The sequence below is a fragment of the Excalfactoria chinensis genome, chromosome 5, assembly GCF_039878825.1.
Source record: "Excalfactoria chinensis isolate bCotChi1 chromosome 5, bCotChi1.hap2, whole genome shotgun sequence".
NCBI lineage: Eukaryota > Metazoa > Chordata > Aves > Galliformes > Phasianidae > Excalfactoria > Excalfactoria chinensis.
The window spans coordinates 34,183,306-34,207,959 of NC_092829.1; the positions used below are offsets into that span (position 1 = coordinate 34,183,306).

At 38.9% G+C, this 24,654-nt stretch overlaps 1 protein-coding gene across 9 annotated transcripts in view; it reads right to left on the reverse strand.

Moving 5' to 3' along the window:
- PHF21A (PHD finger protein 21A) overlaps positions 1–24,654 on the reverse strand; it is a 120,871-nt gene that overhangs the window by 13,502 nt on the left and 82,715 nt on the right. For all 9 annotated transcript variants that reach the window (XM_072337777.1, XM_072337776.1, XM_072337774.1 and 6 more), the window contains 7 exons: positions 11,345–11,545; positions 7,694–7,948; positions 5,899–5,985; positions 3,837–4,133; positions 1,995–2,093; positions 892–943; positions 1–80 (listed from right to left, as the gene is read on the reverse strand). In XM_072337777.1, coding sequence (XP_072193878.1) covers positions 1–80; positions 892–943; positions 1,995–2,093; positions 3,837–4,133; positions 5,899–5,985; positions 7,694–7,948; positions 11,345–11,545 — 1,071 coding nt within the window. The remainder of the gene's footprint in view (positions 81–891; positions 944–1,994; positions 2,094–3,836; positions 4,134–5,898; positions 5,986–7,693; positions 7,949–11,344; positions 11,546–24,654) is intronic.

Consider the following 24,654-nt stretch of genomic DNA (forward strand, 5'->3'; position numbering starts at 1 on the left):
CTCAGGCTCAAAAACAGCTCCACTGTATACCGGATTTGCTGTTGTTCTTCTTTTCCTCTCTTGTCGCTTACTTTGGATTTCTTGAAAAACAAAGCAGTCAGGTTAGAAAACAACAGGTCCTAGAAATTATGAGATCCTAAGAATGCAGTTTGCACATGAAGATTTCTACAGAACACCATTCATGCTCAACAGAGGAAACTTTACCATGCTTCTATTTTCTGTAGGTTTGGAACTAAGAGCCAACAAAGAATACAAGTATAGTGCTCAACTAATTCACAAAATGACCGTCATCTTCTGTCTAAATAAGAGTACTTCAGGACTAAGACTTTTTATACAGGCAGCCACTGTAATTGTGAGCTAAAACTAGAAGCCTCTGATAACCTTGTCAGTACCTAAAAATAAACACAGTACAGAAATACTCAAGCTGTTGCAATGTTAGGCTGTTCTTCAATGTATAAAATTAGGAAAACAAATTATAATCTATTAATTCATTTCCTTTACAGATTACAATCCAATGAAATCCTGAAATAAATAAGAAATCCAGATGTGGATTACTGTAAAATTATCCACGGTACAACTCCGCAGATACAGAAGCAGTTCAGAATGCAAAGGTATTGTCACAAATTTCTTTCCTATCATCAAAGCATATGCTTTCTTTCCAAACTCTGATCCTTCTGGTCTCAGCTGCATAAGCAACTGCTTTGCTTCCGTGTAATAAGGAGAGTAAAGGACGTGCAAGAGAGACCAGTTAGATCAAGAGTACAGACACCCAAAAGCACATTTGTGCAAGAAAATACTACACTGAATACAGAAATATGTTAGACTTGTAATTCCCATTCAGAATGACTATGAAACAAAGAGCTCAAGAACCAGCTTAAGACATTTTTTTACCTTCCAGATGGTCATGAGTAACTAGTCCTAGAGATACCATGAAGGCAAGTTTCTGTGAGAGGGAAGAAAGAGAAAAATATTGAGATCATGACAATTCCAATTGTTTGGATAAGCTATTTTATTTAGGCCCTTTAAAATCAGTTGACAGGTAACTAAGCACCAAAAATGTTACTAATAATGCTTTGCTTTTATAAATCACTTTTCATTTATATATGTTAATTTGGGAACCTAGGCTGAGACATAGGGAAATGTCAATTGCTTATGATCACCGAGTTGGCAGAGCTAGGAAGAAGAAAGCAGTTTCTTTACTTCCCATACACTGAGATAACTACGTGATTGGTTCTTAGTAAATGCCAACACAGCTTGCTTGCCAGTAAAATATTACTGGCTGCAGAACACCATCTTCATATTATTGCAGACTATACGAAGCAAGTCTGTTACGGTTTGATTAAGGCTATGGCTTTCTCAAGGGATTCTAATTTTAATGAAAGAAATGCGCAGACATCTAAAATCAGAATTTGTACTGACAATAGCTAATGCTCACATTACAAGTAGCCAGCTTGAATCTATTTAAAAAAACACATTTAGTTGCGATCAGTTCCAGATCTCAACATGGTAGAAAGGCTCTTAGAAATAGCCATTTTGGTTTTTCTATCCCCCCAAGACTAATGGGACCTAAACTGGAATAAAATCTAGGCAGAATGTTTACATAAATGGCTCTTTCCACCCTGCTAATCAGAACAGTAGTCTTTTATAAGGGAAAAAAAAAGAAATAAAGGCAGTTTTCCAACAGTCTAAAAGCTCAAAGGAATGGAAATCAACACTGTAATCTAAGCCTCCTGGCTGAAGGAAGTGTCAGGGAAATTACAAACTTCTAATTTAACAAAAGACCAGGATGAAAAATGCAAATGCATTATATCTATTTAGATTTCTTATTTTGTAGACCTGCAAGGTCTACAGTCATAGACTGACAGTTACTGCTACCCAATAGAATATACGGAATGTTAAACTTTAGGAATCTTAAGGGAAGAGGGCGGGAAAAAGTGTTTTCTGAAGGACAAAGAATTCCTTCCATCCAGAAAACTCTGGATGTGTTCTGATACCTGTGGATTTTCTTCTCGTTTTGGCTTCGGTGCAGCAGGTGGAGTAACTGTACGATTTTCTGTTTGCTTCTCTTCTGCTTCCACATGGGGTTTAATAGTCTGGGGAAAAAAAAAGCACTTCTCTCATTCTCTGATAAGGAGGCCTATTTTATTTTGACTAATAAAGCAAAACAAATACTTTAGCAGATACAAAGAAAAACACTTTAATGTTGGCAGTGTATTAACGAAGAATCGGACTGAGAGGAATGTTAAATACTGTTTTGCTTTAACAAAGGATGAAGCAGCCTCACAACCATTCCATTAACCCAAGCAGCCATGCAAGCAGTAAAAGTCATCACAAGAGTTAACTCCATTACAGAAGTCGCTACGCTGCACGGGATGGAAAACTTCAGGTAAAACCATTCTGCATGGCTACATGGATTTTATACTTCTGACTCCTTAATCTTCTTGAAGAATTATGAATGGCTCAAAAACTCTCGCTCTGACTCCTAAGACCTCATCTTTTTCTGCACTTTTTTTCTTAAGTTAGATTCTTCTTCAATGATACCACAAAACTCTGCATGACAATCCCCAACCCATAGCATAGCTGTTGATCCTACAAACAGAGGTAATCTCTACAAAGACACAAACTGTTCCCCTCTACCATATGGGGAAAACATACTGAAAAGTTAATATATTATTAAACCACCAACATTTTTCTGTATGTTTTTCAACAGTTCCTTGATTTTCCAGTAATTATTTGAAGAGCAAATGAATATTGCTGACATCAAAAGGAATAGGCATCAAAAGTATAGTATGGTAGAAGTACAACTTCAAATCATATGAAAAGTGTACGCACTGCTGAATAACTTGTAGAACTGCCTTGAGGTACACAAGAACCTACTCATGTGAATTCATAGGGAGAACAGAACACAAGCATATCTTTCATGCACTAGATTATCTCAGTCTCTATAGGTGACTTCAAACGTGGAAGATAACTTCAAGGCACTTTAGTCTACGAAAGATTTGTAAGTAAAATGTGTAGTAATATATGCATAATTACATGAATACGTGTTGTATGTTATAGACAATGCATTATATTTTGTATAATGGTATAATATTACTAATGTGTAATAAATAAAAGAACTAAAAGTGAAATAGAAGATTGCTTCATTTCAACCAAATGGCAAGGATGCAGCCGCTGCAAACCGTGCTTAAGTAAAAACTTAAAGAAAGTCTTCAGTGGAGAGAGACTTTAAAACTAATGATCTGGAATGCTGTTTCTGAGGGTCTCCCTTCTGCTCATTTAACCCTATGTAGACATAGTAAACTACAAGTCCTCTAAAGATGAGTGAGGCTATTTTTGTCTCCAGTTATAAGACAACGAGACTGCAAGAACAAGGAAGAAACTGCTGTACTGCTTGGATTAGATACTTCTGTGACTTTGCATCCTTTTACTTTTTTTTTTTTCCCCCCCCATTTCTCAGGTTGACACCACCTGAAAAACAAAAACACTGAAAATATTTTTCCAGTGCTTCTTAAGGGCTTCATGTGAACATGGATTTCAGTTCGAACACGGCCTCCAAGAAATTAGTACAGCCTTGGAATATAGCTTGCTTGTAAACAACTGAAGCTGAACAGTAGAGAGGAATAAAACTCCTAAAGTATGAAGAAAACAAGTTAAAGGAGAAAGGTTATTTCTACCCCAAGAGTCAAAAGTGATTTCATAATTTGTACTATTGTTGGAACTTGGATATTTCCAGCAACCAATGAAAGCTTCCCCATTTCTTATCCTCTCCAGAACAGACACCGTAAAGCAATAAATCCAGTATGTTAATCCAGTAGACATTTTCTTATCTATACCTGTTTTTCAACGTTTGGTTTGCTGATCTGTACAGTCTGAGGTCCAGCAAGCCTGGTACCCGGTGCTGCTATCACGATGCTGGTGAGCTGTGCCATAGGGAAAGTTTTGGCTATGGTTGCTGTCTGCCCGTTAACTACGCGAACTGGATGTATGGAGTTCTGAGAGTTGGGTAAAGAGGTGGGTGTGAACTTTGTTGTCAACATCACAGGCCTCTGAATAAGCTGAGGAGCTGCAAGCATTGGAGGAGGTGCTGGGGCAATAGGAATGTTATTTTGGGCAACTGGTTTAGGTCGAACCTATGGAAAAAGTAAAAAAGAAGAGAGATATTCATATATCAATACTGCAGAAAAACATATTTACTAAGTCTTAGAATTCAGACTGTATAATCCATGCAAGGTTGATTCCTTACAGAATCAATTTTTAGCATAGTGCCATAAGTATGATAGGAAAAAGAAAAAGCCACATTTTCAAACCTACTTGCATAAGATCCATCTATAAAACATTTGCATAAGCAGTCACAGTCCCTGAAATGGTATTTGGATGCATGGATATTTATATTACATGTATATTGCCAAGTGCCTCATATATGTCTAAATCAACATGCTGCTCTTGCAAGCCAAAAATTAATGCAATATTTACAGGCACTGCTGAGACTTTCATGTTAGAAGTGCGTCTCAGGGCTTCGTACTGAGTCTCCAACAATTTTTCAGAACATCCTTGTTATCACTGTTATCATATCACTCTGTACATGTCTAAGTAGACACCTGCACATCCACCTTGCTAAATACGTAACATTTTCACAATCATACACTAATCTCCCATCTGTAAATGCTGAAGGGTACAGGTAAAGGCAGTTAGTAACATTTTTTCTTCCATGAGCCATAAAAATTCTTCAATACTCCACTACAAATACTTGTTTTTTGTCTTGCCCATTGTTTTTACTTACCACTTGATTACAATGTGCAGAAACAGAATAAATTACTCTGAAAATGAAGTCTTCTTCACTATTTAATTTCTGTTGTCCTATCCACATTTAGTACTCCACACTGGATTTTATCATTGAAAACAAGGTGACGTTCCAACAGATTTCACCATCCCTCAGTTTTAATCAGATTCCAACCTATACTTTCCTTTTTTTCTTTTGAAACACATTAAGGCTTCTAGTCAGTGCCGAATGTACCTTGCAAACGAAATAGTTCCTCCAAGATTTTTTCTTTTAATGAGAAAAGAATCAGTGTCTTTTCCAACTTGTGAAAAAATTTGTTCTCTACAAGTTTTGCTGCTCAGCTGTGAACAGAAATCACTGTCTGTATTGTTCTCTGTTGCAATACAGAAATACTTGGGAACAACACAGAGACGTCTTGTTTTTCCTTCTTGCTCATGAGCAGCAAACAGTAATTACAGCAATATAAGGCCTTGGGTGATGCATCAATTTTTGCTGACACCAGTTCAGCAATAATTCACCATTCCTTTTGACGCAAATACATTCATAAATGATCACTATATGTTAATCTCATAATCATAGATGCACTGGGCAGGAGGAAGCTCAGGATAGTTCTATAATCCCATCTCCCTCTCAGAGCAAGGCCAACACTAAATGCAAACCAAGATGCTTCAGGGCTTTGTCCAGACGGGTCTTGCAAACCCCTAAGGCTGAAGATTCCACCACTCCTCTGGGCAGCCTATTCGACTCCTAAATATCCCCACAGTGCGAAATTCCTTCCTGACTGGATATTAGGAAAGCTTTTGTTACTGTGAAGGTGGTCAAACACTGAAACAGGCTTCCTATAGAGGTGGTTGTTGCCTTGTGCTTGTCAGTATTCTAAGAGGCATTTGGATAATGAACTGCTCAGGCAGCTGGACTGGATGATCTTTGAAGATTCTTTCCAACAGAACCACTCTGTTCTGTTCTATTGTACATCCAGTCCTTCCCATGAAGATGAACTGTCTCCTCAAGCAGGTCAGCAATAAAGACTGACAGGCATGATGTTCACAGAAAATTTCCCCTATTTATGCTATAATCAAGGTCCTTCTTCAATTGCTTGCTCTCTATACACTTACCTGTGGAAGAAAATTTGGACGAGGTGTGAGTCTGGGAGGAGGGATGAACTGCGGCACTTTTATGGGCTGGGGTGTAGCCTGAACCTGCTGTAAGAATATAAGAGATAGTTCAATCAGAGGAAAATAGCTTTGATGTTGTTCACAAAAATCAACACCCTGAATGTATTTTCAGACTTGATGTTCCCGGCTTTTCACTCCATAGTTTTTCACTGTGACAGCTTCTTCATTACAAATGTACTGAAAATTGAAGTACCCCTACTTTCCAGTGCCTGTATACCTTTGTTCACAAACAGAAGGTGCACCTATACTAACTAATGTGGTCTGTGATCCAAAATCACTTCATCTGGAGATAATGAAACTCTGATTTGTTTTAATAGTTCATAAATAGCATGATAACTGACAGAAAGTAACTTCAGGCTTTGATGTCCAGCTATACTATCCTATCATACTCAATGGCATCCAGGAGGACAAAAGATTATCTCACACAAATGAGAAAATTTGGAAAGTTAGAACTCTTCTATTTCTAGCAATATTAGTGACACTCTGAGGGGCTGTAAATACACAGCCTAAAATTCGAAAGTAAGCCAAATGAAGCAATTAAGCTCTGATTTTAAGGAGGATACTTCTCTTTCTACCTGAAATCAATTGGAGTTGCCAAATAATTAATCTGATTAGTGCTACTAACTACCTTACTTGAGTATTCAATGAGATTCTTTGAGATTAATGTCCATGTTAGTTTCCACCCTTCTCTACTTCTGTCCATACACATAAGATTGCGACTTACTTCCAAAAGGTGTCATACTGATTAATTAAAGCTTAGGAAAATATTCTGAGATTTTTTTTTATGAAATGTGCTACCAAAACCTAAATCACGTGTAAGTATAATAGCACTATCACCTGCACAGCCTAAGTAGGTAATTCAGCAAAGAGATTAAGCAGAAGCATGAAAGTCAGATGACAGGGGGGCAACAGATGACTCTGGAAAAGGGAATAGTAGAAAAACCTCCAAACTCTCTATCCTGCTTACAATGATCCTCTATTAGGAGGTAAAATTACTTTAATTTACATTATTAAAGTGTATTTTTAAATAAAGATAAATAAAGATTTGTATTTAATGAAGTTTTAATCTTTAATTCAAAAGTGGAATTTCCCTGTCATGATCCCATATAATTCCTAATTTCTAGTCCAAGGAGGTTATATAATCCAATTCTACAACATTTCTTCTTGTATCTCCAGGTGTCTGACTAATTGTTCAGCAAGTTAACTACTCTGGGGAAGACTGTATGGTAACATCAAAGCACTTTCCAAAATACATGGCTAAAGAAACAAGATCTGTGTATGAAAAAGTGGTGAGTGAAGACGCAGTAGTGAGCAGAATTAAGTGCTATGTCTAACATGAGAGACTTTATCACACAAAGTGAACAGGAAAGATTGAATCAGAAAATGAAAGACAAAACCCCAAAATGATCAAACCATGAAATTCTGACAGCACCTTCACCAAACAAAAGAGCTGAAATTTTGCAGAACACAGCCCATAGACTACGCAGGAGCAAAACAACTGCTGCTTCCCCATGACTAACAGCTACTACACAGAGGTGATGAAAGCACTGATTTAGTAGAAAGTAAATATTTTTCTCCTGGTCTTTTAGTTTAGCAGTGTCAACCTACGAAGTCTCATAACAAGTCCCTACTTTTCTCTTTTCTGGTAGAAAAATCTGATTTTTTTTTTTCCCCCTATAGCTCTCTTGCAAACTAAACCACACATACTTGCAGGGCAAACACATGAAATGCTTACCAAAGTGACTGTGTTTTTCGCCACTATTTGGACTGTCTCAGCTCCTGGCCCAGTGACCTTATTTGTTGTCTGGAGGTTGACCGGTGCATTCTGTGCATCAGTGCTGAGGACTGCTTTCTGGTTGTTGTTGATAGCAGTAACCATGGCAATGGTAGGTCTCTGACCCACAACGGAGGCAGGCATGGTCGCAGTTGCTGCTTTCAAGACGAGAGGTAGTGTCTTAGTGGTGATCATAGAAGCTGTAGTTACCGTTTTCTAGAGGAAACAGAAAAAACACTGTAAGAGACAGAGACACTTGGTATCAGACAGGATGTGGGCTGGTTTGTCAGAAACAATAGACAGCAGAAGAAAAGGCAGCACTAAGTCTACCTGCCTACTGTTCAGACATGCATATGATTTTACGCTTCTGAAAACTGGGTAGCTAGAAAGAAACCTCATTTGGGGCACCTGTTGGGAACATTTTCATCACTTGCAGAATTACAGATCGATTCAAAAACAGTTTCTGAGAATATGACAAGCAAGCGTTAGCGGAGGCATATATGTTTTTTGATCTTTTAGTTTCATACTACTTCCAAATGTGTACTGTCAACATCAAACCTATATGCTGGAAGTTTATGAAACAAACCAGCAAACGAGCTTCTCATCAATTAACATACAAAATTTCAAATGGAAACTTTACTTACAGAGATCGTAATCAGAGAAAGAGGGAAAAAAGCAACCCCTCATAACCTCATTTGTTTCTTTAAGAACAAAAAATAGATTTTGATTCCGGCTAGTCCGAATTTCAGTTTTAGACATACATACAGCAATTTAGCCCTTCACGTTCTTCCCTAAGAATACCAGCAGGGCTATCCTGGAGTTATGAGCTGGCTGTGAGCCTGTCCAGCTGCAGGCAATTAATTTTAACTTCACTGGAATGGGGGAGTGGGGGTGGTTTTGGTGCATGCACATGATTCCAGATTGCTCTCAGCCTGTTTTAAAGAGAGTGGTTCTGAATCACTTAATGTCAGCATTTATTTGAAATGCATTGATGCACTATGCTCCCAAATTAAGTGTATTCCAAAATTAAACAATTACAATTCCCTAATTTTGTTTTAAAATGTCCCGTCTCCTAAGATACCGAGGAAAACAGAAAAGATCAATCTCATTCAAAAATTAACAAGGCAGGAAAATCTCCATAAAAAAATCAGAACACAATGTGCACAGAAAGAATGGTGATGAATGGCACTCAACAGAATGGCAAGTGAACTTATTCCTTCTCTCTTTGGTGTAAAAAATCTGGTGTATTAATGACCCTGCATCTTCAAAACAGTTACTGGCTTCATTAAATGCTTTTAGAATGAAGTAAGAGCCATTCCCTCTCAACAATGGTGCTAGACTTTAGAACAGGAAAAAATGGATAACCAGGGGTCAAGGCAGCCTTTGTCATGTTCCGAACATGACTGATTCAGATTTCTCCATTATGATCACAGAAGACCTTTCTTTTCATTATAATAAAGTAATATATTTCCAGTTGGTTTCTTCAGTATTTTCTCTGATATTATTTCCTTAAGCTAAAATGCATTTTGCTTTCACACCACCATTTTTTTACGGCTTAAACTATACCTCCTAACTGTTAATTACACTGAAGTGTAAAAAAAAAATATATAAAAAAAATCACTGTATAATGCCAAATCAAAGAATAATTCGTGCTACATTTTAGTACATTTATATATATAATCCAGTCATAATCATTTTTTCATTGTCTCAACATGAACAATTCCCTTAACTTTCTATTTTAGGTTTAAGAGCTTCTCATTGACCCCTCCTGCGCTGTCTCCAAAGCAAGAGGCTCCTTTCCCCTGAAGCAGTAATACTATTCAAGCTTTTCCAATAAGATGTAACACCGTATCATGTTCACAAGAATACATTCATCTATAAACATGTTAAAGAAAAGTGTAATCCATCGTGTAGTACAAGACTGGGAGACTTTCAAGGGTTTCTGGTAAGTGTGAAAGTACTGAGAGCAGAGTTTCAGGCAGCAGATCACAGAGCCTGAATTTCTCTGTTACTCTACTGAGTGTTAATTGCTTCAGTTATTCTAAAAAGTTTTCAATGCATGAATTCATACTGAAGTACCATTCACAGCAAGTTTGCTTTATTTCACATAATAACATTGTAGTAATACTATCTTTTTGAAAAAATATCCCTCTGACTGGATTACGCTAAGTATGTTACGGTGTCACTATTAGGGCAGTATATATAACTTTATTCCTACGTTGAATTACTCTGAAAATAACAATTGAAAACATTCTCTTTACTAGAAAATGTGTTGTTACAAAAGTTGGCAGCAATAACCTTTACACAGAGACAAAATATTTGACTTTCCTTTATGTGTTTCTTATATCTTTGTTGAAAGAGAAGACACAGTTTTATTGAGGGGCAAGAGGATAGAGAATCTGTACGTAGATTCCACCTACAGAAGCAAGAGCTGATACTTTAGGGTTCTAACAGCATAAATAATAACAGATAACTAAAGGGTATGAGCTGGCTTTTTTTATTCAGATGAGAGGAAGACCTGCCTTTCAGTTCCTGATTACTTTCTGAGTGCAACAGCATCAATGAGTCTGAAGGGTGTAGCAGTTTTGTGGCTGTTTCACTAGAGGGCTCTTTAACTTTAAACAAAACCTCAGTTTTTGCAACCCAGAAGATGACCTGGAAGTTAATGCACGAATGCAAAGTGTGGAACAAGGAGAAAAATCTAAGACTGCTTTTGCAGTTGTGTTTCCTGACTGAAAAGCAGAAACCAATGATACAGCAAAGGGAGATTCACCATTTTACCACACATCAGTACACACTTCTTTGTTCTGTCTTAGATTCAGTGTAGACGTTTGTGCTCAAGACCATCTTTTTCTTAGTTAAGTCTGCTCCAGTTCTTCAATATTTTTTTAGAAGTACCTAAGCCTCACAAAGGTATTTTTAGAGAGCATTCAAAACAACTTGTTCAGTTAATGAGTTAACTAAGATCTCAACCATTTCTTCCTCCTCTATTTTCAGGTAAAGAGAAGACAAGAATCATTACCAGTCAAAGTTACGGATGCAACTCCATGCAATATCCATGAAGCAAATGGTGAATTCTGCCATCAGCCTATCCAAGTACATGTGAGCTGCTGAGATGGCAACAATGGGTAAAAAAAGTCACACGCACCCCCCTTACTACAAAATACGCCCCTGCCTTTCTAGCTGTTTTATTAGCAGACTTTTGAGATTCTAAATATTTGAACAGTAGAGACTTGGAATTAGCTTGCAGTTTCCTTCTCAGCAAAGTGGTCTGCTTTCCCTGGTGAGTTCAGGGATTACATCCCTAATCCTGCATTGTAATGAAATTCAGTGTGCCTTCCCAATAAATACACTACTTTCTAAAATTTAAACTTCGTAACTACCATTGTGTCCTTTTAAATTAATGTGTGCAGACTCAGGTAAGAATTATTAGATATGAGTTATGACTGTTTAGAAAGAGCCAGGCAGAAGGATAAGGGAACTGCTTCCTTACATTTTGCTCACAAAGACCGTGAGTCTTTTAAAAATAAATGACTTTAATCATACACTACATACAGTACAAGCAAAGTCTTTACTGTTTCTTGAGACCTGTTGGCTATGGGTAATCATTACCTGTGATCCAATCACATTTGGAGAGGGTGCAGTAGACTGCTGCTGCTGTTGATGGTGGTGTTGCTGTAGCTGTTGTAGTGGTTGTGGCTGTGGCGTCTGTAGTTTGTTTTCTGACTGTGCCAATGGCTGTATTTGAAACTTACTGTCCGGCTGTTCCTGCTTCACTATCAAATTCTTTCGAAGCTGTTCCACCACTCTTTTCTACCAGATAAACAAAAACATAAATAGATACATTTACAGTTATTTTGTTGCATAAGTTAGAGAAGATAATAATACCTAAAGCATTTAATGTCAATAAAGAACTATACAAAAGTGTAATAGTTCCTTTTCAGAAATTTAAACACTGGTGTTAACTAGCAGACTGAATTCCAGAATAGTTATATGCTGTCCAGTAGGATGACCTTGTCGTCCTCGTGGAAACTCACCCCGCTCCAGGCTATTCACAAACCACTGCAAGACCTTATTAGCATATATTCACTTGAGACTTGTTGGCATTTCGATTCCAAAGTCTCCGTCTCCTTCTGACATGCACTCTTGGGCACAGAAAATGACCGTCAAGAGAGCCACACTGTGTGCAAAGTGGGGAATAGGAAGGGCAGTCATTCAGTCCAATATTACTGGCAACTGAATGAAAATCAGATAAGGCTACCTACAGCAGGAAGGAAAGACATAGACTTATTTCTCCAAGCTTAAATGCTTCCTGTTATATTACAGCTTTCATGAAAATTTGAGATTATTTCAAAGAGAAGTTTCTTTTCCTGGTAGCTACTGGGTATCCTTAGATGATAAAAGATCTAACACCAGACCAGGTGACTTATGGGATAAGATGCCATGCCGCTGCATGGGTAATAAGGGCTCGCATTTTATGTATGTTAATGTGCTTTAGCACAGGGGGTGCATACACCACAATACTTTTGTTGTGCACACGATAGGAAACAAGCATCTTTTCCAATACTCTAGCCACCACCAATCGAGGGTGGCTTTAAAAAGATTCAGATGTGTACTCCAGCATTGTTACACTGCATGGCTGGATGTGGAGGAGTACACTGAAATGTGACTGGACATGCCAGGGCCCAGCCTGAGGAAACTTTACCAAAACCCCTCATGGTCAGACCAGCTCAGTCAGAGCTTGGCACTAGCAAAAGGGGCTGCCTGAAGCAGTTCCACTTACATGAAAAGAAAAAAACTTTCTGCCAATATCAAGAGTTTTGATTTTTCTTTTGAAGCATTTCTTTTAGGGTATAGTACAAAAGAGAGAAAGAATGGGGAAAAAAAGATAGTCTGGGTACACGCAACCAACTGAAACAATATTTCCCTCTTTTTTATCTTTATTTATTTATTTATTTTTCCCATGCAGGATTATGGAACTCTGAAATAGTGAAGTATCTGTTCTTTATGTAGTTCCCACTTGCGTACTTCAAGCTTACTTCTGAATGTGTTGCTTATCATGGGTTAAGGCTGTACCATGCCTAACATGCTAACCTTGCACCTAGAAAACAGAAAAGTTGCAGGGTTCCAAACAGGCACTTTTTGAGAACCAGAACTTTAAAAAGCAAAAGAGAACATGCAATCAACCTGAACAAGCAAACAAACAAACAAATGAATAATCCTGTTTCATGGGGTTGAAAAGTATGAATTCAAAGCACTGATGTTTTTGCAAAAGGCTGAATTCAGCAGCTACAAAGTGTACATGAGGAAGACCACCCAGCTTCTAAAACCTGCCCGGAGTTGTGGTGATGGTCCTGCCAGGGATACACATCAGACTCCAAAGGCAACAGAAACACTGGCTCGATCTAACCGAAAATTCAAGGAGCTTGTAGTAGGCAGGAATGCAAAGTAAGTATCCCACACTGCACCTAGAAGAATGCTAAAAGATGTCAAAACCTAAACTGGAAACTGTTCCCACCTAGGACAAAGAGAACATACTAAGGGTATAGAAAGCATTTTTCAAATTCAGATGTTTTACATAGTTTTGAGTGGCCTGTGTCTATCAGTTCATTCAAACACAGAATAGCTGAACAATCATTTAAAACTGCTTTCTGAGAAGATCAACCATGCTAACCCACAAACTGAAGTGCTGCATCAGCAAGCAGAAGAGCTGAAAAACATTTCCAAAGAGCAACCCAAGGGGGAGGAGAGGAGAAAGGAGCAGAGCAGGAGATGAAATACTGCAACATGTCTATGTAAAACATGCCAAAAATATACTGTACAGGAGTCTGAAGAATTACAGTACCAACTCAGGACAAGAGGCAATAGGACAACCTTGCCCTGCTTTGCCAACAGGATAGAATGACGGTGCTGATGGGGAGAGAGCTGCTGCGAGCCACCTGGCAGCAGCATATCCTGCCATCCACATCCATTATGCAGATATTAAATTGGAAGAAACATCTAATGCTTTTAAGATTCAAAGCGGTACAAGTGAAGTTTGCAGAGAATGCCAATTGCTGACGCAGTTTATTAAGCTTCCTCTACCAACTGTCAGTAAAAATACCACAGTGCCACAGAAATCGTTATACTATCTGGAAGGCTGCAGGGATTACGTGCTTGCTAGAAGTTATCAAGAGCAGCTCTGAACAATGTATTCTGAAATTACTTAGCTTAATTACTCAAACCAGCTTGGGCTGCCCCGACACAGGCACCAAGCCCAGGCCATGCCCGCTCATAGCACCTCAGTGCTGCATCCTCCCAGCACCAATGCCAGCTCGGGCCAGGATAACAAGAATGTCTTGTCTACTGTGAAGCTTCATACTATTAAAGCAGTGTTTTAAAATGGTTCTTGTGGGTTATTTGGCTGTTCTTAATCAATCCTGAATGCAGTTTGTAACTCAGAACGCACAGTCTGAATAACTGAAATTTGCCAGTGTTGGTGTAAAGTCCCGGCTGCACACCTGGTAAAGCCAGGGAGACTGAGGTGATCTAGAAGGACCACAGAATTCTTAACAAGTATTCCCAATATTTGCCATTTCCCCAACTCCGTTTTTATTTGAAGAATATTTAAATACTGCATTCTTACCAACAACTTCAGAATTTTCAGCTGAGAATAACTCAGTTGTAAACACATAAATGTAACAGAGCAGCTTTCTGAGTGTCAGAAAGCCCTCAAACCCACCTATATTTCTAAGGTAGTTTCTTTTTCCTCAGTACTACAAACGTGTGAAAAGCGTTTGTCTTTCAAGTTAACTGAATTTTCCTCAAAGCCTCTGTTTACATCCAGAATGTGAAAGAAGTTAATAATCACATCCTTTCATCCGAGCTGTATCCTACCCAAAAAATAATTGCTTGTGCTCTGCAATGGTTATGGTCAGGCTGCTACAAAATCTATTTGCCGAGCTGTGCCCCGTAAGCATACTGCATAATTTAATAGCTCTTGCTGTCTTGACATCTTCATTGCTAACTTCATCAAGAACTCTTCACACCACTGAGTTCACAGAGCCCTACACACCTTGTATGACCCCTTCTTACAAGTAATAAATGTAATCAATACTGTGACATTTAGTGATAGCACTTTCCCGTTCATGCCACAGGCCAGATCAAACAGAGCATCAGATTATTTTGGTTTGATTAAGCAGAAAATCCACCTCTTCATCTCACTGTGCCTCAGTGAGACAAGAAAAGATGTCTTCTCTGTGCTCTTATCAAACTTTCTTTTGCAGCAAGATTATTGTGATAAAGTCCTTGATAACACTTTAAGCACAACATTATTAGCCAAGAATTATTTCCACTAAATCACTCAATCAATGAAATAGTGGTACTGTGTGTACAGCATGTTTTAAAATACTAGATCCCCCATTACAGTTGGTGTCACATTTTCTCTTTTATCCAAGCAACGTTCCAAAAAAAACAAAACAACCCCACACTTATCTAAAGTGGGTCTGCTTTTAAACTTCAAAAATCTATAAAAGAGTTAAACATTAAAATCTCCTTAAAAAAGAGAGAAAGACGTAAAGTACCAAGCAGCCTCACAGTGCATACCTTCAGTATCACAAAACCAGAGCTGTTGTGCTTTGAATTTACCAAGTGCGTGCCAGTGACCTGTTTTCCTGCTCCACCGACTCCAGTAGTAAACTATTAAGTATACCCTGTTCTCTGCTCCCTGCAACGAGCAAGAAATGTTCTCTGGGATTTAGAAGTCGCCAGCTGCTGAGAATGAAATGGTAAGAGAGGATTGGGAGTGGGAAGGCTGGAGGGAATTTCCCTGCCCTGCAATCTCCTTTTCCTGCCTCCTTCCCTCGCATTGCCACTACCCAATGAGAAATCAAAGACCTCTGCTTCTACACAGAATTTAAAGTTATTCTTTAAACTGGCAGGGGTGTGCGTTTTGAGAGTGGAATTTGGGAGTGGAAACATTGCCAGCAAGGACAGTAATTGGATACTCATCTGCTGATGGTATCAGAAAGTTAAAATATGAGAATCCAATGATAGAAATCCATGATGCCGTATTTCACAACTGTGAGGAAAGAAATCTATTGTATAATAAAACTGGATTTTAATTCTATTGACAGATTGCAGAGAGGGCTACAGAAATATGTTCATATCTTTAACAGTGACCCTGTATTTGTATGGAACTTTGCACCCCATTTGTGCTTGACTCACATTCAAGATTGTTTTATGAACAAAACAATCTAAATGGGCTACATTAGAAAAAAAATTATTCCCCCCCCCCAAAAAAAAAACACGGTCAACTTTTCTGCTTCTTAAAGTTGTCCAATTGTACATTTGAGTTGAAACAGCCTCCCCTGGGAGAGTGGGGAATGGATCTCCTGTGCTCTGTATGGGCACACAGCCACCATCACCAGCAGTGGGACTGAGACTGCCAATGCCCTATTGCTGGGCACAAGTATTGAAATGTGCAGTATTTCTTTCTACACTTTACTAACCTAACTCATTTTTTCCCAAGGGTTTTTTGTTTGTTTCTTTGTATGCTCAATTAAGCACAGACAGCTTAACCCTACCTACCCCAGTGAATGGCTGCACCACCAACACACCAGTAAGCATCCCAAAGAGTATGTGCTCCACACAGCCCATGTAAAACATGTCTAAAAGCACTACAAAGACATAAAGATGTATTCTGCATGTCTACGTGCCTACCTATTTTGAATGTGAGATTTTTCCATTAGGATAGAAAAACACTTCTCAAAGTTGCTAGAAATAATCCAGAAATGGCTTATGTATGTTCTGAAAATAATGTTAGCTCCTTCATTCCTAATGGGGGAGAATGCTTATCAACTTTTCTATTTTATTTAAAATTATAGCTAGATTTATAAATGAAAATGACTGAAAATAGCTGCTGTGCCATTCCGTTTTACGCGAGTTCTTGATTGCTTTATTTTCGGTACTGTGTCTTTTACCATTTGCAGCAACACAAGACCAATTAATTTTTGGAAGGGAATGCTGTACCGTGAAATGCCTTATGCATCACTGTCTTCTCATTTTAGAATCTCTCCTACTTGCCGCACAAAGTAGGCAACAGACACTGAACTAGCAGGAGCGCTACATACGCTACGCTTTCCTTCAGTTTATACTTTAAATAAATACAATATCTCTGCTTCCTTGCCCCAATACATTTGTTAACTGAAAGAAACCTGCAAGAACAGCTACAATATTTAAACAGAGAAGCAATTAATGAACGAAGAATTAAATATATGACAACAGGCAAAACAGAACAAGAAAAACAGTTAAGTGCAGTATTTGTAATGTAATTAAGGAGAAATGAAATGCAAGGACAAAGCTTGACAAGGTTTTTTTTTTACTTTGCTTTAGGTTGTTTTACTTCTCAGAAATACTTCTGAGCACAAACACAGACTGGTAAAAGGATGTGGGGATCACCTCCACATGAAGTGGTCAGGGAATTGAAACAATTACACTGCTGACTACCACATTAAAGGTGATAATTTTTATTCCATCTTGCCCATCTCCATACTGACTTCCCCAATTCATCTATTTCAAGACAAAAGATTCTCCTTAGGAAAAAAACTAAAACAAGCTAGATGGGGAAGGAATGCAACAAAGGTTCTTTTGAACTTTAATGTAAAGTATGTTTCTCTATCTGACCAAACTGGTCTTCTAGAAGTCTGTAATTTGGACTCATAAGATGTCATGGACTAAAACTTGTTGTATAAAACCACAGCACAAAAACTACTGTAGGAAAACACATGAGAATGATCTCCTTGGGCAAGTGGCTCACAGCTCTGCCTGGCAGCCAGCAGTTTCAACAAAGCACCTCTAACAGGGAAATACCGCTGCCTCTCTCCTCTTACCTATCTCCTAATGTGACATCATCTTCTAAAGCTTAAATTCATCTTTCCAATCTGCTACCTCCTAATATTTTTTAATAGCCCAAACAGAAAGGAGAGACGCCAAATAGTTTTACAGCATGCTCCTGCACAGGAAAACAGTCCCTAGAAGGAAAAATGAATCAGTTTCAGCAGGATTCATGTGCATCCCACTGCTGTTCCCGTGACTGCATCAAACCTCCTCTCCTCCTCGTGACAGTAAACACATTCGGACCAGGCTCACACACCATCAGAAGTACCAAGCAAGATGACTAACTTTAGGTAAGAACAGAATGTAAACCTCTCTTCTACGAAGAGGAACGAACATTTGCATGCGGAGACTATACTGCAGGAGAACCTGTTGATTACCTTGATGTTGTCAACAGCATCCAATATTTCATTTCCACAGTTTCTTTACAGAGATCATAAACTAACTGCAGAACTTAGAAACACTAAAAGAAGGAATAAATACAGAGAGAATTGATACAGAATGAAGTAGATGCTTGTACTAATCCTTTCCAGTACTAGAAAATACAGAAAATATTCAGCAAATATGAATGTTAACAATATGAAACATGTAGACGTAGTTTTATTCACTTCACTTTGCATGTAGCATAATCAACCAGATCACCTAGCTAAGGGTGAATCTTAAGGCAGTCCTTAATAGGTAGAATGAGCTACCAGAGCAAAAAGCTGTAGTTTCACCTCACTCGAGTGAGAGGTTTTTTTTTCTATTTCCTACACTTAAACAGCATGTCAAACAGAGGTGTTCTGCCCAGCCAAACACACCTGCTGTACTCTTCTCTTTAGTTAACCAAGCATGATCAAAATGAAGAAAAATGCCTGCTTCACAGAAAATACATGAAATTAAATTAGCACTGCAGACCCAAATCGTTGGCCTTTCATTGTATAAAGGTTTGCGGATCAGTCAACAGTGACTCTACTCTCTGTGGGGCGGGAGGGGAACAAGAAAAAAAGGAAAGGTTCTTGCTTAGCTGCCCAATTTAAATGGAAAAGGGAAGGAGAACTTTGCCCCTGTGTTTATCTCAGTGCAAATAATATCTCCCTAAGTATGGCTAAAAGTACTCAAAAACTGCAGATGTAGTGAACTACTATCTCTTTTAGAAACATCCAGAACTTCAGTTTTTGCAGAGCTTCTGGTGAGAGTCCAAAGGAAAATCACAGATGCAGCTGAGGACCCAACAAACAACACTGCGCAACACGAGGCTTCCTGTGGCTCAGCACATCCTGCCCATGACATAGAAGGCTGAGAGGAGACTTCTGACTGGGTTGAGATTCTTATATACCAAGAAGACTTCTGAGGATTGGGGATGGGGGGCAGGCTTTGAATTTCTCTGAGAAATGTAAAGTGGTAATTCCATGACTGAAGGTAGACAAATTCAACCTTGAAGTAAGATGCAAAGATGGGTCAGTGCTGGAAGAGCCTGCTATGAGATACGATGGCGCATCATGGTTTGACATTTTCAGGACAGGATTTTACAGCTTTCCAAAGGAAATGCTTAATTTAACTCTTAGAGATTATGTAGTACGTGTGTGAGTCTCTGAATCCTGGGAAGCCTTTGCTCATGCCCTGACTTGATGGGCCACAGGGACAGCACAAGTGCCAGCATTGTTCTCAGTCTGGCAGTGGCCTCACCTCCCTGGAACTGAGAAGTCACATATACACAGTCTTCCCCTTTAGAGTACAAATGTCTCCAGATATACTCAGGGCTGATTTTCCACCCTCTTCTATAAGAAGCTGGTCAGAAATGGAGAAAAGATGTTGAGCAACACAAGCTAACCATCTTCCTTTGATGCCTTTCATTGTATGCCTTGCTTACACATTCATGTTCTTATTGATTCCAGTCTTAAAATGGGAAAAAAAAAATCCAGGTGAGAATTGCTGGGATGTTATTTTTCCCCTCCACTGCAAAGTAGAGTGCGGACTGCCTACTAGGATTAACTGGGCAAATTTCCCCACATCAACCTGCTGACATTGCAACAGCCTTCAGAATAACTGGCAGCCCAATCTATCACCTGCTCTCTGGCCGTGGAACACAAAAACTTTGTATCCTGATAACGAAACCATCCTAGCTACGCTGAAGTCAGGAGATGTCACACAGGAGTGCTGAGGTAAAATATAATGGCTTCTAATCACAGGAAGTTGAAGTCGTTCATCCCTTTTGGTTTTATGTGTGGCATCTCTTCTCTACTCCCTACCTAAGAAAGAAGTCTTTCTTAAAAAGTCTGCCTGCTAGATGAAAGACAAAAAAGTGCCTGACAGGCACAGTTGTTTTTAACAGATGTGCATAGTATCTAACTTAACTAACAGGAATCTAAATACATATATAATTTGGTATTAATCTAAAATTTTGGTCAGTTTCTACAGCATAAATCTCAGTAACTGCTCTTGCTGCCCTCAGAACTCTTTTCTATAAAAGTTTTATCCTCTGGGATCGAAATGCCTTAGGAAGGTGCCATTACTCCATCAAGCAGTGTAACGGTACTGTGAGGAGCATAAACAAAGAAGCCACGTGTGGAACACAAAGATCTTTCTGGCTTTGATGGACACCTCACAGGAAGATGCATTTGAGATATGATATATCAATATGGACAATAAACAGCAAGAAAGAAAGTACTAACAGAGACCACAGAAGGGAACATAAACATTTCTGTCTGTAAGTTCACACCACTTCGTCACAGTGTGCTTGCTTGTTTGACAGTTATACTGTCATCATTTTAGACGGTTAAACCTCTGCTCTAGGGTTTATAAAAGATCAGAGCACTTGTCACTCTCAGTGCAGGTAGAGGGAGATAGAGTGGTTGAGCAGTTCATTTTTCTTTATAATTACACTCCATTAACCTTCCACATGAGAGCTCCCCCGCGCTTTCATACCAGCAGCACCAACTGGCTGTGTTTGATAAGGCTCAACAGAGTCTGCAAGACCAGCATGTGGAACAAAAGGAAGACTTCAGCACTGCAGACTTAGCAGAAGCTGGGCTGAAGCCCTGCTAGTGACACAAAAACATTCAGCTACATGACACACAGGTGGATGGACACCAGCTTCACCCCACCTGCTTCCCTACTACCGCACTCCAGAACTCCATAGGTGCATGAGCTAGTATTTGAATGCCAAATGCAAAGCCAGGGAATTATTCACGATAGAGAACTGAATATTTACCATGCTTTCACCTCACTGCAGAGATCTGCCAAGAGAAACGCATTTGGAGTATTAAAGCATGCAGGGCAATATAAAAGAAGTTGTCATTACATTATAATTAGATCATGTTGGAGTAAGCAAGCAGAGTACAGGGAAGGAAAATTACTTTTGAAATTTATTTTTTTTATACACTTCCAGTATCTAGGGTTGCTTGTTGTAAGCTTTGAAGACCACACCGGTTAACGAACAGCATTACATTCATCTGTAACCCTCTCGATGGTGACCACATAAATGATAGGCTCTTCTAAAAAGAGAGACTTCGATTAATAATGTATTCCATGAGAGTTTTAGATTCAGTGCCAGGAAAGCTATTTTCCATGTGCATTAAGGTAGATTAGCATTTGTGTATACTGAGCAATGGTCTCAGCACATGCTTACGCAGATAAAAGGGAAACAAATTTGGAAGGAGGGATTGTAAACAATCTGGAACGGGATCCAAATTAGTTAAAAAATAAATGGAACCTTATAAAATCCGCACTTTCAAATGCCATTCTATATTATCTACTGGAATTTTTAACCATTTCAAATGTCTTTATAACATAAAGCTGCATACAGAACTGGCCTGTAGAAGTGAGTGATTATGATATTCTTTTTGCTATTTAGCTTCATTATCCTTTCACAACCCTTTTCTGGTGTTAAACACACTGTGATACTGGCATCTGCATGCACCTCCATAAATAAATATAACTTACTTCTTTCCCACCGTACGTTTCCCAACCTTCAGCTAATATTTTGAAACAATGTGTCATTTTCCGTGTCTTGGTAACTTTGAAGTGTCTGAAACAAAATCTGTTTACGCTGCAAACCAAACCAAGCTTTGAATCCAGCACTGTCCTTGTTCAGAACAGGACAGGAATTTTATCTCTGAGCTCTGGTGAATGTTGCCACAGATCCCCATCAGTACAAAGGAAACAGAAGTGATACTTCTCTTAGGAATTTTAACACTCTTACTGACAGCTCTTAACATAAATCCTACTTTCAACCTCATAGTAAGTTTTGTTTGTTTGTTTAAGATTTTGGGCCTCCTTCCCCAAATTTTCTTTACCCAAAGACACCTATTTGATCCGTAATGAAATTTAACTTGTGCCACCTAACATCACTTAATACATGATGTTAATTCAGAATTAATGGACGTGACTGAGCACAGTGATTCCAATACTGGCAAGCTGCTGTGGCTGCCTCAGGAAAACAGACGAGTCAGAGGACAGTTACTTCTCTCCAAGACAGACTCATTCAAAGTGGGAACCAAAGTACTTTTGTAATATTTATTTCTTGGATGAACAATGAAAGCTGTGTCTCAGATGCATTTGGTATCAACTAAGAGGCAAGATTAATTTTGTCAGATGTAATTTCTCTACTAAAGGTGATGCTTCCTCTCCAACTTAATAGATCTGAAATAACGTAATTAGGACATTAAATAAAATTCTATAAAGCATCCATACCTCTTGTTTCTTCTGGTGTATGTTTTGGAAGCACTGAGGACCGAGACTGTTCTTAGAACAAAGCACTGTGGAGGTGCTTCTGCTCTGCTCAGCCTGTCAGCCATCAGAGCTACCACCATTTGGAATATTCTCCTTGGATAAGTGGACCAACCTCACCACCAAAGAACACAATATTGCAGCTCATGGGACCTCTTCTTCTCAGTAATCGAAAAACCAAATCAACACAACTCTTGACCTGCAAAATGTGCCTCTTCAGAACTTTTCAGCAATATTTGATATTTTCCCCAATGCCTTTTAGACCACATTTCAGTAGGAAATATTTTGCTCTACAGTGACTCATCCTTCTCTTTTCACAGGAAACCTGCCAAAAACAATGGAAGTTTTGTTGTTTTGTTATGTCAGTGAAGGAGAACTTGAGGGCTTTGAGGAGGACAGATCATTTATCTGCACATACACAGAAATATGCAGGCCAGTGTAGGACTCCTAGAAAAGAATTACTGAGGCTTGTGGTACTGTTCATGTAATAATCTTTGGAAGACTTAAGGACTGATGTGATCATAAATGTAAATGTGAGAAATCCTTGTTAAACTTTGGAAGAGAATCTCAGTCCGGGAGGCTCAAATTCTGCAGGTTGGTGGGGGTTGGAGTATTTCTGTTATTGTGTTCAAACTTTACAAAGAGCCCACGAGCACTACAGATTTAAAACGAACACTAACTAAGCCTTTGATGAATTTCTCTCAAAATTCCCCAAGGAGTTTTCTGTCAAAGAACGGTAAGAAATAGCAAGTAAGCCCTCTTATAATTCTTCTTTATGTGATACAAATATATAATAAGTGTGTATTTAGGGAGAGAACAAGACTACTTCTTTGCCTCTGCAGGCCCATAGTACATTTAAAAGGCAAATTAACTTTTTTTTCCTTTTAATGTTGATGGCAAGGATTAAACAAATACTATGTATATTTGCACACGATGAAGAGTAAGTGTATTTTGAGAGCCTATGCCTGACGTGATATTTATTGCAGAGAGCACGCAATGTACTGCTGGATGAAGACAGCCTTTACTCCAAACCAGTCTGACCAGCTGAACCTGCACTCAGAGGTACCAGAGAGCTGCAGCAAAACTCAGAAATATTACCTCATCAGCCCTAACTCAGCGTTTCTTGCAAGGCAGTATTTCTGAATGCATTTGCCAGCACTAGCTCACAACACAGGCCCTCCAAAAGCAGCCTTAGCAGGTCTCTCCTGGGTATTTCCACAGATACCTCACACATTGGTCTGGAGGAGCTGTAAATCACAGAACAGGAGTTTTCCTCCCCGTGGTTTTGCACTGATGGATTTTTTTTCCTCTTGCTTTTTTTTCCTTTTTCTTTCTTTTTTTTCTTTAAAAGAAACACATGTTGCACTGTTGAGAAAGGCTGAAAGATTACAGCAACCTAGCAACTAAAAGACAGGCAGTTGGGGTGAGCCATCTTGCTTTGTGTTCTCAGCACTGAAAGCTTACCTTGTAACGGGGTCTCAGGCTTCGTTATTAACCCAGCGAACAAACCTGAAGCAGCACTGGCTTTGGCATCAGAGCCTAATTAAAGTTTCATACACATAACGGGTACTCCTCTTAAACTAAATAAAACTAAGCCCTCACAAAACCCACTTTCTCAGATAACCTTTGTAATATGTGGGGCAGGAGGGGAGCTTCAGCATTAGACTGAAACCTAATGCTTCTGGTGAGGTGGGCTACGGGGTAGGGGGCCACTGAAGAGAAGAAGCTGAGCACACATTTTCCTTCACCTTACTTCTCAATATAGCAAACCAGTGCTGAAATGCAGGGATGTTGTGGGGAAAAAGAGCCTCTGGGTTTTTTCTGTTTTCTAACAAATGCTACTGGGCACCTGTGTGAGAAAATACAGCAACTTTACTTGCTCGTTTTGATAAAACTATCCTCAGCTGTATTTCATCTCGAGTTGGGGCAGGATGAGAGTAGAGGAAAGAGGCTTTAAAAATATCTATCTCACACACCCCCACACATAGAGCAGTAAATACATACAAGGGCATGTGAGGAACTAGTGATCTAACGTTACTTTAAAAAGAGAAACACCAAGAGCAAAGTCTGAGAAAAACATTAAGCAGTGGTAATAAGGATGTCAGTAAGTGATAGGTGTTGGAGAAACACAAAAAATAAAGATGTAAAAATGAAATGTGCAAATGGCATTACTTGACTTGGCACCATGCAGGCAGTGGAGTAGGATTTTCACGATAACTGCTTGGAGGACCATATATACATACACTCATATCAAAAACATGTTCAATGCAAACCACATGTGTCAGCCTGCCCTGGAAGATAGTCACACTGCTGCTGATTGCTGGGAAACTCGGATGCAA